Source organism: Podarcis melisellensis (assembly GCF_964234715.1).
Source record: "Podarcis melisellensis genome assembly, chromosome: 7".
NCBI lineage: Eukaryota > Metazoa > Chordata > Lepidosauria > Squamata > Lacertidae > Podarcis > Podarcis melisellensis.
This window is the reverse complement of record NC_138539.1, coordinates 52,208,737-52,228,894: the sequence shown is the minus strand read 5'-3', so window position 1 is coordinate 52,228,894 and position 20,158 is coordinate 52,208,737. Positions and strand designations below refer to the sequence as shown.

Sequence of the window (20,158 nt, the reverse complement as noted above, 5' to 3'; positions counted from 1 at the left end):
CAAAAGTGACAAATTGGAAAGATAAAAGTCTATGACAAATTGTTGTAAGTCTTTTTTTTTTGGTTTTTTTTTTTTGAAAACTTAAGTAGGTATTCCTCAACTTGAGCATGATAACCCTTACTTATGCTACTGGTTGCTCTAATATTTTTGGCTCATGTTAACAGTCAAGTTTCTCAGATTCTATCATTCACAAAAGTTTTAGCTGAATCTTTATGAGCTAAAGCACACTGACTTCAGGCATACCAATTGCGATACGAAAAAGTTCATGGCTTGGGAACTGCAATTTATATTCTTGTACCTATTTTTAGGTTTTTATAATCCTTCCCTTCCCTTCTTGGTAATGAAACCATTAGACACACTCAGTGGGAAGACCAAATAACAGAACTGATTCCTGCTCTTGAGCAGTTATGTTCTGAAAAAGCTCATTTTAGGCATTTAAAATATGGACTGAAGAGTCTAACCCTGACCTAAGCATGTTAATTATAATGTCTGTAGAGGGCCTACGTATGCAGATGCAAAAGGGTTTGCAGCTCCTTTGCAAAGAATACTCCACGGCTGGACACGTGGGTTGTCCACAGACATTCTAATTAATGCATCTGTGGTGACGGTCAAATCTGCCACCAACATGCTGCATTCCTCAAAAGTTTATTATAAATGTTTTAAATGCCTGAAAGGGGGTTTTACCATTTGGCATCACATCTTCTAGGCTCAAAACAAGCATGCGGCTCTTCCCCTAAATATGGATAACTGACACACATTTGCTGCATTGTCAGCGTAGATAATGTGTGTTCAAAACCACAACTACAACATGTAGAATTTATGTCTGCTGCCAACTTAAGCATGCTTGCTTATTCATCAACCTGAAATGTCTTATGCTTCATCCCATTTTATTATGGCAAGTAAAATACCCTTTGCTAAGTAGGAAAGCACACAGAGTAATGGAGTTTTCTGTATTTACTGTATTTATGTGTCAGAACTCCCAGAGGGTAGCTGTGTTGCAGCAAAAACAACAAGCAGCCCTATTGCAACTTTATAACAAATTTATTATGGCAACCTCCTGCTTCTTCTTCCCCACACATTGCAACTACTAAGCACACTTTTCACATTCCACCCTGCGATTAAACCACCATCGCCTCATATTCTGCAGCTCTTTTCGCACCCCTACTTTCACTCTCATTCCTGTGCCTCCTACTTTCTCCTTTTTTGCACCTTCCTCCGCATGGTGGCGCTGTGGTCTAAACCACTGAGCCTTGGGCTTGCCGATCAAAAGGTCGGCAGTTCAAATCCCTGCGATGGGGTGAGCTCCCGTTGCTCGGTCCCAGCTCCTGCCAACCTAGCAGTTCAAAAGCACCCCCAAAAGTGCAAGCAGGAAGGTAAGCAGCGTTTCCATGCACTGCTCTGGTGTCAGTGTTCTGTTGCACCAGAAGTGGCTTAGTCATGCTGGCCACATGACCTGGAAAAACTGTCTGTGGAGTGGACACACGCCGGCTCCCTCGGCCTGTAAAGTGAGATGAGCACCGCAACCCCAGAGTTGTTCGTGAGTGGATTTAACTGTCAGGGGTCCCTTTACCTTTCCCTGTATTTTCACCTTCATTCCCTTTTTCCTCCTTCCTTTTCTCAACTCTCCCTTGGACACAGACATCTCCAATTTCCATATCCCCTCCTCTCTCTTCCTCTGCAGTCCCCCTTTGCACACATACCCCATGATCATATATGCTACTGTATCTTTAAGATGAACAGAATCTTAATGGCAAGTTCAGGCTGTTCAGTTAGAGAAGGTGAAGTTCAGCTGATGGATGCTGTAAATATATGGGCATTTGCTTCCTAATGAAATATATGTTCTAAATAGAAACACGGAAGCTGGAGCTTCATGGTGGAGATAACACAGTACAAGAAGTGAAATACATTATGTGAGGGCACTATGGAATTTTCAGGGCTCTGGACCCCTTATCTCTCTTACAAGAGGCAGCAAGGAAAGGAAGAGGGAGATGTTCGAGAACAGTGAAAAGGAAAGGTCAATGATAGGGGGAGAAGTAGCTGTTTTAAACAATAACAGAAGTTTGAGTAAAGTGAGGGTAGGGATGGTGGAGGGATGGGCTTCCATGCCATGGCTACTGCAGTTGTGCAACCTGCCTTCAGTTTGATTTTCCTCCCTCTCCCTGATTTAATGCAAATCCAAGATTGTGAAGAGGCACTACAAATCCTCCAGTAGGGCCTCCATGATGACATGCTTCCATTTTTACTAGATGCAAGACAAGCTTTCATGGACTAAATTCTGCTTCATCAAGTGCATGAAGTCTGGTGCTCAGTTGTCAGGTATGTATACATGATGTGAAAAGTCAAAGAAAGTTTGGAACTTCTTTCGAACTTCTTTCATTAAAAGAAATAAAAAAAAAATCAAATTCCAGACAGAAAAATAACAACTTCTCTTAAAAGTGTCCACTGATGCTTCATGTCCCACCATGGCAATAATAAAACATTATTCCATATGAGTCAATCTATTTACTATATTTCCATAATTGTCTCTTACCTTCCAGATTCAAAAGTGAACCATGTTGAGTCCCGCCCATATCTTCTTAGAGAACTGAGAGGCCACATCACCAGCTTCACCTTAGCATTGTGTATATCCCAGAGATAGATGTTTTCATGTGTAATCTGCATTGTACATTCTCCGTAGATATCTAAATTTGGTGTAGGCATTAGGTAAACATTGAAGCGCTCTGAAAAGGAGTGGAAAATCATGGTGAAAATAGTGAGCTAGCTTGCATTATGATGATAATTCCCTTTCAATCTAGTGACAAGCATGTAAATAATAAACCCATTTAAATACATCAATGCAACTCTCTCAGAAGACAGCTCATAGTACATCTGGAAGCACAGCTGAGACCTCTTTATCATTAGTAACAGATGCTCAATGGCATAATGTAACAGTTAAACAGTGTCTGTTGTCAGTGACCTTCATAAAATGATATCATTAGCTTCTTCTTATTGCATTAATAATTTCAATTAGCAAGCTATTTTGAAAGAGCTTCTTTACTGTGATGGACCTTTTTATTCCAAAGGGAAAAAACCAAACAAAGCATCAACATATTTCATTAGAAAATCTGAAAACATGGACTGGATATAAAGATCTCTTAGTAAGAAAAACACCAAAATGGATTTCGCCAATGGAAGCACAGCCCCCCAAAAGTTAAATATGGAAAACAAATGGTTGAGGTACTCAGATTTGTTGTTAGAGGATCAGGAAGGTTTTAAATTAAAACCATTTGAACAAATTAAAGATAAAGTGAATTGGTTGCAATATTATCAAATTAATGAATTATATAAGATGGGTAAGAGAAATGGTTTTGCAACAGAAAAAACCAAATTGGAAACCGAGTTGTTAGATACTAAAGTTAAGAATATGTCTAAAATGTATAATTTGTTGTTGGAGTGGCATACAAAGGAAGAATAAGTTAAATCGGTTATGATTGATTGGGCAAGAGATGTGGGACATAATATAATGATGGAGGATTGGGAGAGGCTATGGAAGAAAGGGGTTAAATTCACTGCATGTACAATGTTAAAGGAAAATATTATGAAGATGATGTATAGATGGTACTTGACCCCTGTAAAACTAGCAAAGATTTATCACAATGGTAATAGCCTTTGTTGGAAATGTAAAGAAAAAGAAGGTACTTTTCCCCATATGTGGTGGACTTGTCCCAAGGTGAAAGACTTCTGGGAGATGATTTATAATGAACTGAAAAAAATGTTGAAATATACATTTATTAAGAAACCAGAGGCCTTTCTTCTTGGAAAAGCAGGTTTGGAATTGCCCAAGAAAGATGTTAAATTATTTTTGTATGCCACAACGGCCGCCCAAATATTACTTGCTAAAAATTGGAAAACACAAGAACTACCAACAGTGGAAGATTGGCAGATGAAGATGATAACTTTTCGGAGCTAGCTGACATGACTGGAAGAATCCGCGATCAGAAAGAAGAGGAGTTTCAAGAGGACTGAAGGAAATTTAAGGACTATTTGAATAAATATTGTAATATAAAAAATTAGGAATTACTTGAAAGAAACAAATAGACCTAGGATTAAACTAAGGGTAAAGGTAAAGGTACCCCTGCCCGTACGGGCCAGTCTTGACAGACTCTAGGGTTGTGCGCCCATCTCACTTAAGAGGCCGAGGGCCAGCGCTGTCCGGAGACACTTCCAGGTCACGTGGCCAGTGTGACAAAGCTGCATCTGGTGAGCCAGCGCAGCACACGGAAACGCCGTTTACCTTCCCGCCAGTAAGCGGTCCCTATTTATCTACTTGCACCCGGGGGTGCTTTTGAACTGCTAGGTTGGCAGGCACTGGGACCGAACGACGGGAGCGCACCCCGCCGCGGGGATTCGAACCGCCGACCTTTTGATCAGCAAGCCCTAGGTGCTGAGGCTTTTACCCACAGCGCCACCCGCGTCCCGGATTAAACTAAGTTATAATTAAATAAATGGGATTTAGAATATTAAGAAAAGTGAGTAAGATGGACTATAATTGGAAATTGTTTTAGTTTAATAATGATATTGGAAAGCTGTTACTTTTAACTACAAGGAAACTCAGAAGTTGTTTGTTATTGTTTATTTGTTTTTTGTTCCTTCCCCCCCCCTTTCATTCGTTGATGTATTCTTCTTTTCCTTTCTGTTTTTGTGTGTCATTCTGCTTTGTGGTTTTTGCTATAATTTTGGAAAATCTAATATATATATATAATTTAAAAGAAAATCTGAAAACATGTAAGATGAAACTGCACAATGGAACTAATTTTTCTTTTTGGTCAGGTACCTTTATGCCTTCATTGAGATACCAATAGAAGCTTTGGAGGAAAGTGGTTAATCAAGAATACTATGTAGAGTTAAACCCTCTCCTATGCTTTTGTCACAACCCAGATTGTCTCCTTACTATTGGCTATTCCATCCCCCCCCCACTACCGAAACCTTGATCCACAGGTTTTCCACATCACATTTAATTAATCTTCATAGATGGGGTGTGGAAGGTCACATTCTTCCCACTTCTGTGATTTTACCAGTTGCCTCCCAATACTTCCACTTTGGGAGATATTGTCACATCACATAACTCAGATGCACTGTGTGTGACACCTCCTTTTCAGATGTAACAGTAGGTGATGGTCTTAGAAGCCATGTTTATCAGGTATTCTTGAATTTTCAGTTGACATATTACTTACTCTATGCACATGTGGACCAGCAGAAGCCCAATAATATGTGAATATAGAGATTTTGGCAGTGGATGTGTGAAGGCCTAGGGCTGGGAGGAGAGGGGAAGCAAAAAAAATAAAAAAAATAAAATAAAAATCAGAAAAAATATTTCCCTATTTTTTTCCAAAGCTTCCCCCTTCTCCCTGAAATTGGAAAATTTTGGATTATCTAATATTTTATTTTAGAATGATACATTTTTAAGGCAATGTGTTGATGTATTCGACCCCAAAAAGTTCAAAAAACTGAGTTAGAAGAAGACTTATGTAAGACTCCATACTGTATCAGATCAATATGATTTCTGTACACTGAGAACAAACAAGTACTGAGTTATACACTAATACTACAGCTATCAAATGCAGCAGCAATATATATTTCTGCTTCTAGTGAGCACTGTCATTGCCACAACTGAAGGAAGAAGGATTCAGTCCCTTTTTAGGTTGTGGACTTCCTCTTGCTGTCATAGTAAATGGATCTAGGCCTCAAAAGGCTGAGAGTGGGAGAAAGAACACAACAGCAGAATTTTGTTGCCACCCAATTCACAATTTTGGAAATCTGTTCAACCCAAGATTTGAAGGCAGAAATGTAAAAGATAATAGCACTGCTACTGTATTTGACTGAATTAAAAAACAAGCATCACACTTAGAGCTTGAAAAGCTTGCTGCTCCTGGGTGATGTGGTGTTAGTGCTTCAGAATGCAGAGTCATATTTTGCTAAGAATGTAGGGTTTAAACAAGTGACTTCATTGCTGGAAGACCCACGTGGATTCCGTTTCTCAATCTTGGTTACAGGCTTGATCTAGTAGTGCTGTGATCCAGCATCACAGCAACTCTGCATAGCTCTCCATCACTCACCACTGTCATTCTCTTCCAGATGGACTATTCCACCAACAACTGTCTTATCCTTGACAACACTTGTGCCTTTAGATGGACCTACATTACTGATTTCAGCTCATCTAATACAGTACTAGGCTTTTCTGTAATCCTAGCGCATATATTATCTCTGGCTCCCACATGCAAACCACTAAGCATTAGCTTGTGTCTTGATCTCTGGATACTGAAGTCATATATGACCTAGCATTTAACAGGATTATCCTAAAAAAAGTGAGGTTTTAATAACTTAAAATTCAATGTAGGATCTAATCTTGTACAGAATCAGCAAAACCAGTGCTAGGGATTACAAAGGAGTTGCAACTCACTGCATATCACTCCAAAATGATATGCAATTTTCGACAGGTGATAGAAAAGCAAGCCTGAAATAAACCAGAGAAAAACTGAGAAAAGTTTTTTTTGAAAAATTTATGTGGCCAAAGAATTCTTATGTATATGTCAAAGATTAAAGCTCCCATATGGCTATAAGTAAATTTGTTAGTCTCAATATTATTTTCTGTCTCAGTCCATTTTATTTTTGTCCCAGTGATACCTCCTAAGCTGATTCACTCAATGTCATGGCTATCCATCCTCTCCTCTGAGGCTATATTTCTCATTAATCACACTAATGGGTGTCAGTCTTGCAACAAGTACTTTAAAACTAAATCCCAAGTATGAAAGGCTATGTCTCCACTGCAGAAGACTCTGATTTTATATGGCATTTCTGATTTTCACAGTTTTCAGCACATTTGTTTACTGATTATTCAGGTCTTCCATCTGTAACCAGATTTACAGTGTTGAGTGGGGGGGCACTCCACTAAGGACCACCACTGTTGAATAGCTTGGGGGGGGCAGCTTGGTATGGTGGTCTTGCAGCCTCATATGTGCCACCTTCTGAATGCTGAGCAGTGGGGGTGGCTGGCACCTGTCAATCAATCCACATATGGTTTCCCTTTATGGGAATATGTTTTTTGCCTCCCTTCAGTTTGGGTGATGGAGCTGCTCTGAGATGGTTTGGTGCTTAGCAGCAAGCATGAGATTTTCTGCCCGCTAGCATAGGTTATACCAGCTTACACTTCTGTTTGTATTGGCACAAGTCTTCCTTGTTATATTCAAATAAATATAACCTTTAACCAATCCGTGTATCAAGTCTTCATTCTGGGTGTGGGGCAAAAAATACAGTCAAAACCTAAAAGTTCAACAGAAAGGAAGAAAACCCATAGTTTCCTTTAATTATTCGAGCATGCTATTGGAAAAGGGCATTCAGGCAACATGATATACTCAAAATGTCAAGAGACATTTGTCTGCTCTGCATTGGAGGTCAGTGTCTAAGGTGAGGTGTCATGGATTAAGAAGAAATGTTCATGATTAAATTGAACATCAGCTGCAAGGCAAAGAAACAGAAGCAACAGCAATTACTCAGGACTTGAGACAAAAAGTTATGCATTGGTACACTACAGGAATAGAACCAAGTGGCTAAAAAGTTAACAGAAAATAATCATCCATAAATGATGCAAGGCACTGAAAAGATTCTACAGAAAATTGTTCCATTCCCTGGGTTTTTCAGCAAAGCTAATGGACATATATACACAAAACATTATTGGATCTTGCTAACAAATGTGTTTCCAGTTGTAGAAAGGGAGTGACACAAATTTAGAACAAAGTTGTTGAGACACAATTTATTTAGAAAAATGAAATCACCCTGGTACAGACAGAGGGAGTGGGAGACAGATAATGAGATCCTATGTTTGGTTTGGACTATTTAGCAATTGCTTTGGAGTAGAATGTTCTCTATAAACCAATTCAGATATATAATCGCTAAGTTAAATAGATAAATACTGGCTTCCTGGGAAGAACCCAGGAAGATAAACAGGCCAAATATGATTGATCAGATATACAGCCTAAGCAATAAATAAATAAAATACACCTGACAGCTCATGGATGGAAAATAACAGCTCCATCTCAAAGCATTCTTGTAAGGACCATTCTGAAGGTTACTGGTGTTTACTCCTCTGATACCTGTTTACATGCTGGAACATTATATTACTTGCAAGGCAAGCTAAATAATGGCTGGTTAGCAGATCTAGTCAGATGTAGTGAAACTGAAGCTCAATCCTAGTAGGACAGAAACCCGTGGGTTAGTCATTCCTAAGTTTGGAAAATAAGCAGGATGACTGTTCTTGACAGGGCTGCACTGCAGCTTCAGACTACTCTTGGAGCCATCACTATTACTGGAGGCAGAAGTGTCCCCAGTTGCTAAGAGTGATTTCTTACAGCTTTGGCTGGTACACCAGCTATGCTCATTCCTGGACAGGGATAGTTGGGCCACAGTGGTGCATGCCTTGGCATCTGCTATCTTGGACTATTGCAGTTCTCTCTATGTGGGACTAACCTTTAGGTTGGTTTATAAATTGCAGCTAATTGCAGGTTACTCTAAGGGACATTTGTCCCTTACATACCAGTCCTATCACTGAGCTTATCTAGAAAAGCCCTGATTGTCCCAGTGTTTAGTTTCTGCACAAACTAAGGCCTTTAGTGCAATGGCAGCAGTACTTTAGAACACTGTTCCTATTTAAACACTTACAATCTTGATATTTCATCCTGTACTGAAAATATTTTTTAATTTTTTTTGCCAAGCCTTTTCAGACAATTAACTTGATTCTGTGTTGGTCATTTGTTCTATTTTTATAATTTTATAATGTTTATTGCATATCATCATAACATCTTTTAACAAAGCGGTTTAGAAATAGTTTTATAAATAAAAAACAAAAATAGGGTATCTCAAATATGCTTTTAAGTGTACACATGGAACTGTTTTGCAGGGACTGTAGCCCAGTTCAGATGACCACCTAAACCATGGAATAGGCCATAATGAATGAACAATGCAAAGCCTAAATGAAGCATTTTGATTATGCAGAAAACTTGGCAATCATCATTTAAATAATAAAAGAAAAAGACAAATTCATTCTTTAAATCCCATATCCGTGTATACAATTTCACCTCAATAAAGCAAAACAACTGTAAACCAAAAGGATTTCAGATTCAAATCATATCATTTTGCATAAATCATCCCAGATGGAAAGCTGGATACAAAGCACAGCTAACCATCCATTAGCTGCTGCATTACAGATCTTTGATGTGCAAATAGAATGAAAAGGCAGATGAACAGAAGTGGAAGAAAACAAACACAATTGGGAGCGGGGGGGGGGGCACACAACGACTCAGCGCTGTTAGTAGAGATACAGAAGGAAATGTTGTGGCTATGTTCTTAGAGTGAGGCCAAAATATTTGTGTAAGAACAATGAAAGGCATAATTCAAGGTTCAGCTTAGGTCCTGGCTTTATATTATTTGCCACCTCTTCCCAAGTTGCCCTCATCACATTTCAACTGCTCCATTAGTTTCATTTTCCAACAACTGTGAAGGTTTGTGCTGCATGAACACCTGTCTAAATTAAATTAATTAAACATAGTGGCTGTTGCTGTTGTTATTTATCAGATTTCTTTCCTGCCCTTCACGATACGGCAACAATATAAAAATGCAATATTAATACCAGTTAAAACAATTTACAACCAGAATATTTACAACCCTGAAAAATATAGGGTGGAATTCAATGTTATGAACAAACTCTTCTTTATGGGTTTCACAACAAAGGACATGTACGTAATTCATTGGAAATTTCTGCACAAGCTTCCACCCATTTAAATAGGACTTGTACAGGTCCTATTTGGGTGAATACAGTTGATTCACCCAAATTTATATTCCTATTATAGAGATGCTATTTCTCCCCATAGCTAATGAATTTATTAATGAACAGTTTACATCATGTCCTCTTGCTACATACAAGCACAATGTCTGATTTGCTTTCTAGAGTTAGGGTGACAGTTTTAGCTCTGTTAATTTAAATGTAAATTTCTACGCTGGGGGATATTTATCAAAATTGCAATGTCTGAGGGAATGTACCTAATGATTCATCACAGAATATTACTGAAACATCAATTTCACTCACTCCTTACATTTTAAATGATGCCACTAATCATACCTCTTTGGTTCCTTATGGGTGTGCCTTGCAGAGAGACCTTGTGTCTGCTGGCCTAATCATGTTTGTTTTGTCCCATTTATTTACCACAGGACAATAAGCATGCTAATTGTGTTCATTTCTACTAGTAGTCAACTGTCAATGTAGTAAAATGGTGCAATGAAGCATCAATCCTGGCTTTCCGTTCAGTTCAGACCACTTATGTGACCAGCAGCTCCATCAGTGCTTACCTGCTACTGTGATAGTCATAGCTCATGGACATCCCTTCTTGGACACACTTACTTTCCATAGTTTGCAAAGAGCAAATTTCAGGCCCAGTACTTCAGTTCCAGTGACTACACCTCAATCATTACTGTGAAAATTCTGCTAGCATTTCTGAAATACATGGTACCTCCTGCACATTAATGCAGGAAGGGTTTTCTTCTTAACACTATATAATGACCGTCGTCTATTTTGGTGGTATCTATTCAGAATATGCCTCCTTGTGAGATACGGTGGTCCCTGCCTGCTTGATAGAAACAGTGGTAAGACCACTCCTTAAGAAGCCTTCCCTGGATTTGGAAAATTTAAGTAATTACCAGCTAGTTGCCAATGTTCCCTTCTTGGGTAAGGTTCTTGAGCAGGTGGTCATGGACCAGATCCAGGCACTCTTGAATGAAACTGATTTTCTAGATCCTTTCCAATCAGGGTTTAGGCACAGTTTTGGCACAGAAACTGCTTTGGCTAACCTGTATGCTGATTTCTGCCAGGAGTGAGACTGGGGAAATATGTCCCTTTTAATTCTTCTTGACCTCTCAGCAGCTTTTGATACCAATAACCATGGTATCCTGGATGACTTTCTGAGTTGGGGGTTGGCTACACACCCTCTGAAAGAGTGGGTACATCACTTGGAAGCACTCTTGGATCCTTTGCTGTCACTTGAGGCTCACATAGCCTCTCTGGTACCTTCCATGAACTTCAGCTGGCGTCCCAGCTGCACTCCTATATGGACAGGGATATCCTAACTTCTGTTGTCTATACATTATATGTGGGGCTGCCTCTGAAGATGGTTTGTGTTTGTGGGCTGGGAGGTTACTGGTTTGTTTTCATTTTTTATTAAGTTTTTTATTTTCTCATCTTGTATTTTTATGTTGTGAACTGGCCTGTGATCCTTGGATAAAGGGTGATATACAAACTTAAATAATGCTAATAATCTTCTAAAAAATTTTTTAGTGTAAGCTGTAAGCTAATGATATCCCACATCACCTTTTTTGTCAGTCATAAATACTACAAATCCTATACTGCAGTGCAATTTTCATGTGCAACAAATAGGCACAAAATTTACTGGGTTGTTTTTTAAAAAATTATTTGGGCTTTGAACATCATACCAAGATCTGGGCAGAGATAAAAGAACCAAGCCGAGGTACCACAAATGAATTACTACGAGTTGAGGCAAGAATGTTTAGAGTAGCCTAGATAAATGAGGCCAGATGACCTAAACACCTACCATTTTGTTCTCTCTGTACTCCAGCAGCAAGTAGATCAGGTTCACCAAGGCTTATATCATTAAGTCTGGTTCCTAGACATTCTATACAAAGATGTTTGCACCATTCTTCTGCCTCAAGCTCTGAAAGAAAAAGAACAACAAATAAACTACAAGGAGTTACAATGAAGCGTCTGCAGTATTTGATTTAATTTAAAAGAAGGTACATAATGACAGCAGCACTTGATTTACGGGGTAGTAATGGAACAACTTCCAGTTTAAAGAAAGTAAACAAACACACACACTAATCTTGATTTATGATTGCTTTTGTTAAAAATATCAAATGCATTTTAAATTGATTAATAGTGAGTGGAAATTAATTGCAGCCTGCTCACTGTACTGGAAACCCGATCACTTGGGACATTAAGGCACATCATTTTTTGGTCTGTGAAGATGAATTCACATTATCCATTTTTGTTAGCCCAGATGACTTTTGCAGCAGAAATATGGAGCCTTCATAGGATATTATTAATTGCCACCGTGACATGTACAATCTGTTTGTTGCATGGGTGACATAACAGGTAATGGGAGAAGAAGAGAGAAGGATAGTACTAAACTCCAAGGTTTGATGGTTTGTTTTGATGAGAAACGTGAGAGGTTTCCTTAATGCTGAAAATCCCAAAAATGGCTCAAGGGAGCAATCCCATATATGGGAAGCAAGTGTTAAGTTAAGCTGGTGTTATATGCTAGGTCATAGCACCAGTTCTGTTGTGTGCCCTTATAAGCCCTTGCCCTCCATGGCCAGCTGGCACCATGCACACTGGCTCCCTGCAGCCAGGCAGGCAGGTTCTGGAAAGGCTGGGCAGCGGCCCTAACTGATTTCCAGGGCCTCTCTCTCTTCCCCATGCTCCCTCTGTATTAAATAGGCTGCTCCCCACTTTACATGATTTCACTTGGGAGCCTGGAAGTAGGGAGGTGCCTACATATCTCTATATCTCTGTATCTCTGTCAATATCTATACCTATATCTATATCAAATCATACTTCATTTGTTATATTATAATGTTAATAGACGGATGTGCTTTTTGCCACTAGTCATCCAAAGCATCTTGCTTAGACTATGTTATGTATATGTGAATGCAAGAGCTGCCATTTGGCCCATAACCAACTTTCTGACCTGCTTACAGCTGATTTTCCTCTCTTTTTCCCATTTTAAAGCCATGGTGCTTATGTCCAGTCAATATAGTATATAGATGCAATAATCCTCTGGTCCTTATTATTAAAGTAAATCACTTGGTTTTGACCTTGTCTTCAACTGTTTACTTATAAACAATTCAATTAAGTACCCTTTACTATTTATTTACTGTTTAAAAGCAAAAGCCTCCACCCTCACAATGGGATATTGCAGGGACAGGAAACCTGTGGCCCTCCAGATGATGTCAGATTCCAACTTCCATAATCCCTGGTCATTGGACATGGCTGGGACTGATGTGAGTTCAACAACATCTGGAGGGCCAAAGGTTGTCTGTCCATCCTTGTTCTAGAGGTATATGAGGAAGGCTGCCACGTGTCCTCACATACTGAGTTGGTAGTGGTAGGTCATTCTGGACCTTGACCAGTCTCTGGCTCCCAAAAGAATATAGAATCTTTTATAGTTATATATAGTCTCTCTGACTACATGTTTCATAGATGCTTTGTATCCCTTAAAAAAATGTTGTTGTACCTGATGTTTTGCAAGAGGGCGGTAGAGAAATACTTTTATAAATAGAAAAAAATTGTGCATCCTGAAGTCTAGCAAAAGGAGCTGAGACCGATTACGATAATTGCTTCTAGGTGACAGAAGTTAATCAAATGTGGCTTGGATCTAAATTTTGAAAACTACCTCCCCCCCTCGCAATAAATTTGTAACCTTTGCGAGCACCAAACAACCATTCCTTTCTTGATGCAGACAGAATTTTGAGCAGAAGCTTTTGTCTCTTGAGAGGATGTCCAGACAGCTGTTGTTATCTGACCTGATTAAGCCATTTCTGATGGGGATAAAGAATACACCCTCATCTGGGAAAACAAGCTATCAGTGAGTATCTTCTCATCCCGTGGAATGCCAAAATCTACTAATCTCTTTTGACAGGAGGGACTGGATCAAGATTTAAAGTACACAAGTATGAACTAGACAGAGAAAAGGATGGTATCAAAAACAATCAACATATGGCGTATCTATAAAACAAGGCAGGATCAATGGAAAAAAGGGGGGGATTCATGCTCACTATCAAGCCTATTCAGTAAGATCAACTCCAGGCAGCCCCCATCTCAGTTTCTGTTCTGCTGTGTCTCAGACCCAGACTGGATACAGTCTGCTGTACAGGCCTCAGTTCATTGTCTTCAACCACTCTGAAACTAAACTTACAGTCTGAAATATCAGGTGCTGGCCAAGAACCCAAGCAGGATCAGTCAAACAGAAGCAACTGATCCCAAAGTTGATTTGCAATTATCTCTTTCAGACAATCTATTTGGCCTGGCCACTTAATTCCATCAAGCAAAGGCAGGAAGAATTAAAGCAGGGGGTGAGGCGTGAGAGTAGCTGATTCAACTTTTGAAACATTAATGTAATTGGTGATGCACTAGCTACCAACTGCATATTGTGTTTTTAAGGTATGTTTAATCTAGCTAATTCATGGCAAAAGGACATTGCCTCCCTATAGCGGAATTTGCCCTGTGAATTTCCCCATTACATAAGACAGGTAAGTTGGATTGTGTTTCTCGAGTGGAGGTGGAGAGTTGTCAACAATGGACAGCTATTTTATTTTATTGTTTATTTAACAAAATGACTGTAACTAGACCCTCTAAGCAGCTTACAAAAATAAAGCAAACATTGTTTATTGGGAAATCTCTATCTATAAATATTCATTATCAGTGTTGATGAAGCCCCTCCATCTGTGATTCCCATCCAGGGGCATAGAAAGAGGGGTGCGGTCCGCCCCAGGTGTCTTCCCTGAGGGGGTGACAAAATGGCACACTGCATACTGTGGGGGCCCTGTATGCAGATCACCCTGCCCCTACCACTCTGGGTGCCAGAGCAGCTAGCTATGCCCCTGTTCCCATCTGGGGCATTTCTTCTCCAATTGCTCCCCTTAAAAAAGGCATGTGATTTGCTCTCATAGAATGTAAGATACGATATCCTGAAAAAATAAGACTTTGTGTTCAAACTCCAGTATCTCAGTGGAAGGGGCTGCTTGTTTATTCTTTACTACTGCAATATTATCCAGGACAATTAGCCATTTATACTGGACTTGGAGCGAGGCTGCTTGTCCTTTGCTTTGCCTGTTGCTATAAAATCAAAGTCGCCAGCTCAGCAAGCTTTTTCATTTTTAAAAGATGTGACAGATGCCACTGGAGTTTGACGTAGTTCAGATTACTGTATCCTTCATAGATAAGAAGCTTTGTTGCCTGGATTAAACCGCAGTAAGCAAGGGAGAAAATTGTTTCTCTTTAGATTTAGAACAATGAAATTACAGCCAACAGTTCTAAGTTACAACTGGAGGAAGGATCATTTTTAATAATTTAGCCGGTGGTATGAAAAAACTTCGCTTTATTAATTTTTTGCACTGATTGCTGTGTCTGTGAATAATATTGGTTAATACTGAATAATATCTAAACAATACTGTAGAAGATATTAAAAATGTTGATTAGCACAAAAAAATACATTCATTCTTATGAAATAGTCTAAAACTTCATTAGGTAAACAGAACATGTGTTTTTCTGCTTTTTTCCATTCATCCATGTATATATTTATACAGGAAGATTTGCTTCTGGATTTTCTTTCATTAATGGACTAAAGCACTAAATTTGCCATAAAATTTCAACTCTACTGTAGCAAAGGTTATGTGTTCTTTCCTCCTGTTTACTGAACAGATGATAACATTTTTGTTTCCTTTTTTAGTAATCGATAGTTTCATATTCATAACATTAAAATATTACGAATAAGGTACTGGGATAATTATTTTCTCACAAAGAGCCTAATCCGCTCCTTAGAGGCCACCTCCTCCCTTGCCAGCCTGCCAGATCCTTATGATCAGGAGCTTTGCTTGACATCTTCCAAATTCTGATATGCTTTTGTTGTACTGCACAGATGAGCTTCTACGGGGGGAAACCCAGCTTTTTATAGCCTGTTTTTGTGTCTACTGTGGCTGCTTTTATATCGTTGATCTGTATTTTTTTGTTTTATTCTGGATTATGTCATTGTGATTGTAGTAAGCCATTCTGATCAACCATCTATTACAATCACCGATTCCACCATTGTAAGAATTTGATCATTTAGTGTGGCAGTGCCTACACATTAGTGAAATCAAGCAGGTGCCTTCACTGTACTCTTTTCAGCACCTGCTTGAAACATTACTGTTTAGACAAGCCTACCCAGATGCTTCGAAAGCTGATGCAATTTTAATCTGTTATAGTGTTTTAACTTTGGTATGTCTTAAAGTAGGGTTGCAATTCTTCTTGATTTTACGGTTTTGTTTTTTGTAAACCACTTTCAGGTTGTTTTTGTTTTTACAATCAAGAGGTGTATAAATCCTATGAGATAGATAAATAAACACTCTGTGGACAAGATAGTCCTAAATCATGAATGCCTCTTTTTCTGAAACAACTTATTTATTGCAGTATTTATACTGCACTCAATTAATCAAATATGTGGCTTTCAAAGTGGGCCATGAACTGCAAGCAACTCAAACATGTAGAGTTGTGTCGCCGTGTGAAGATCCCAAATAGAAAGAGTGGCCCAGCAAAGAATTAAGAGCAGGTGCCAGTCCTTGGGGCAGCACCGATGCCACAATAGCCAGTGTCCCCCAATTCTCCCACCTGGGATTTCACAGGCATTCTCATGCCATAGATCATAGAACTGTAGCATTGGAAGGGATCATTAGGGTCATCTAGTCCAACCCCCTGAAATGCAGGAATCTTTTGCCCAAAGTGGGGCTCGAACTCACGAACCTGAGATTAAGAGTCACATGCTCTGCTGACAGGGCTATCCCTTCAGTCAGTCTACTGACTGAACTACTCCTTTCATAGGGCCTGGTGAGCTCTTGGGAGGGGGTGGAATGTCAGATCCTTTAACAGCACTGGTCAGCTCCACTGTTGGTTTCTCTCACACACTTCAGTGGTACCTTGGTTTAAGAACAGCTTAGTTTATGAACAACTTGAATTAAGAATGCTGCAAACCTGGAAGTAGGTGTTTTGGTTTGTAAACTTTGCCTTAGAATAAGAACATGTTTTGCTTTCTGTTGCGCGTGTTCCATTTGTAAATTGAGTCCCCTGCTGCTATGGGAAAGCACGCCTTGATTTAAGAACGCTTTGGTCTAAGAACGGACTTCCAGAATGCATTAAGTTCGTAAACCAAGGTACCACTGTACTGTACATGGACCAAATTTCCCAGTCCTCCCTTGGTTTTAAAGTCTTCCTCTGAGGCATTAAATGGCCACTGGTTTTCTGAGCTGGAAAGTAATTTTCTTCTCAGCAACCATTGATCATCGATAGAGGGGTTTTTGCCTTTTCTTGGTGGATAACACATGACTGTTAGGCACTTTGCACATAGCTTTTGCCACGTCTTGTGTAGAAATGGCAATGGGTAGGATATAAACATGGGGGAGGCCCACACAAGGGGTCTTGAGAAGGTCACCAGTTCCCAGTCCTGGTGGGCTGGGCCTGGCACCACCCATCTCAGGTTACCAGTGAGTCTTCAGCCCCATGGCATGTGCCACACTGGGTCCTTCTACACTGGTCAACTCCCAGGACAGTCCCCAGCAGGTGTGCTGGGATGGTGTATTGGGCTTGAGATCGGAAGTCTTGGGGGCTAATGGATCCTTTCCAAATGTCATGTCACCCCCTTGCCTCACTGTAGTCAATAACACTTGTTATTTCCACCCACACCAATGTCCTAAGTGTTATTCACCCTCTACTCGGCTTGTGGGGAAAAGCATCCAAAATGCTGCCTGCCATGCAACTCTCAATATTCCTATACTGGCCAGAGCCAATTGTCCCTGAGATGGAGTAAAAAGCCTCAGCAGAACCTTTGAAATACACTTCCAGTGACAGGCGCACCTGTAGAAGCTACAGTCTAAAATGGTGGGTCTATTCCTGTGAAAGAAAGCCTCCACAGGCTTCTGTAAGTTCCTGAAATTATAAAATGAGTGTGGGGCAGGAAAGAGTATGTGGTTTTGATATTTTTTTTGGGGGGGGGGGGAGGGGGTCCATAAAAATTGCTTGACTTTCTCATTGGGAGGGCTGTGCCTAAAAGCCCTAGTGCAATAGCCTCTACTGCGGATGTCAGTCATCCACAAACCATGAATTCTTGTTTAGCCCCACTGGTTTAAAGTCATAATGCTGGGATAAAAATTTGCCTGCAAATTAATATTTCACCAGTGGTGGAACTGGGTACTCTATTCATTTTCTTGGAATGTAGGTTAGCTCTTTAGGGGGATTTGTGAAAGTATGAGCCATATTGCAGAGTCACATGACTTGTGCAACTCCAAGCATCCTGAGAGAATAATGCACATTTAGAGACAGCACACAAAAATGACATAAATTTATATATGGAATTTAGGCTATTGACAGATGATATATGAGCAGCTGGGCCTCGAGAGATTTCAATGAATAACATGGTAATTTACTGCACCTAACCTGAAATACCAGGTCTATTTTTCATTTTCTGTTTTCTGTCACTGTTTGGTCTCACTTGCATTTGGCAATTCATGTTGTATTTGCAGTACATGCAGCTGTAAATAGATTAATCACTTTATGAATTTTCTGAAATGCTGCATCTCTGACTAGCTGAAAGTCTGCTAAAATGACCGCTATATTTAATAGTGGCACGCAACACAATTGCTCCCTCTAATATCAAACTCAGGTGCTGCGTGTCAATAGTTATATAGCAAAAACCAGATAACTGCAAAACAAGAGTGAGATATCGGCATTGCAAACCAAGGTTTGCAAAAGTACATCTTTAGGATTCCCCTCAAAAAAGCACCTACTGTGCCAAAAAAGGGGGGGGGAGAACAAAAGAAGCCCAATGACGACCAACCATGTTAAATGGCCAGATAGAAAATTCTTAGAATGTGTGTGTGTGTTTAAAATGGTGCTTTCCATATTCAGCTTTTACACTAAAAAATAATATAATTCTTCTGCCTACAACCTCAGTTTACATCAAGGGCTTTCAAAGAACATTTTAGTGCTACAGTGTAGTATAGTGGTCTCGGGGCCTTAAACTAGAATGGGGCAAGCTTCCTTAGCTGATTGTAATTAGGATGGAGGGGGCACAAAGCTGAGAGAAGACTGGCTTGCCCAGAGCCAGAAAGTAGTTCATAGTGATCTGGGATTTGAAGTGGCAGCTTCTGTAGCTGAGCTCAGGCTGTTACCCCTGATGTTGCGCTAGCTGACAGCTACTGTAAGTCTGGTTGTAGCATCCTAGAATAGTTCTGAAAATGACAAGTATGTGTGCACCTTGAGCAATCTGTGGCACTATGAGTCACAGTGCTGGACTTCCAACTAAAAACCAGATTGCGTTTATAATATATCTGCTGCAAAAGTCAAGGCTTGGTTCTTTCAGTTGCTGTGCTTTAATAGCAACCCACAAGTGCCAGTGCTGTAAAGTCAGCGGTGGTCAGGGTTGCTCCATCAAGGCTTATATGCAGGGCGTGATCTAGGGTGTGTCAGGGGATATATTTTAAGAGGACAGGATATATTATAGTTTCTTATGTTCCATTAAATGTGATGTTTATCAGTCCTGGAACTGAGGATGAGTTATAGGAGAATAGGAAATGAAATGTAGCAAGACATGTCCACACTTGCTATAACCACTTTAGCTGCCATAGATCAAATGACCACAGCTGTTAAGTCCAACCCACACGATCAAGCTGCCCACCTCTATATTTCTTGCACAGATGCATGGAGGATTGTAGTGTGTATGGACTGATAGCATTAAATAGTTTAATTTGAGAGGGGTCCAGATTGTTGTACTTAATTTTTGTATTTCCCCCATCCAGCTTACCAAAAGATCTCATGCAAAGCTAACTTACGAAAAGGCTTTTTTAACTATACAGTACATCATAATCACAGACAACCACAGAAGCACACCTTTATACCACCTTAAATATTTTCTCTCTGGACTCAGTGTTTTACCCTGAGATAGTCTGGGTGGATTAGGTTCACTTTGCCCAACGTTCCAAACTGATTAACTGAATGAAGAAATATTGAGACATTAAAGCAAATGATGGTGCTTTCACAGAGTAACTGAAATATAAATAGACCAAGCTGAGGTGGGTGGGTGTACTCAGTACTCAATTTAGTTCACACACACACACACACACAGACACACACAGTCTAAAATTAAGTACTTTCTTTGGGGCCTACCTGAAGGCTTGTTATACAGTATAAAGACATAACATGTATGGGAAAATAGAAATAAAGAAAAGTTTAAAATATCAGGAAATAGTGAAAAAAAGTGAGTTTGGGAAAGCTGCAGAAAAGAAATGGACAGATTGTTTTTCACAGCATTTTCAA

The 20,158-nt window shown here is 39.7% G+C and overlaps 1 protein-coding gene across 1 annotated transcript in view; it reads right to left on the bottom strand.

Annotated features, from left to right (window-relative positions):
• The window catches only part of DOK6 (docking protein 6), a 170,607-nt gene that overhangs the window by 47,577 nt on the left and 102,872 nt on the right, over positions 1-20,158 (bottom strand). The window contains exons 4-5 of the mRNA XM_081919351.1: positions 11,634-11,753; positions 2,531-2,720 (exon numbers count right to left, since the gene is read on the bottom strand). Of these exons, the coding sequence (XP_081775477.1) occupies positions 2,531-2,720; positions 11,634-11,753 (310 nt within the window). The remainder of the gene's footprint in view (positions 1-2,530; positions 2,721-11,633; positions 11,754-20,158) is intronic.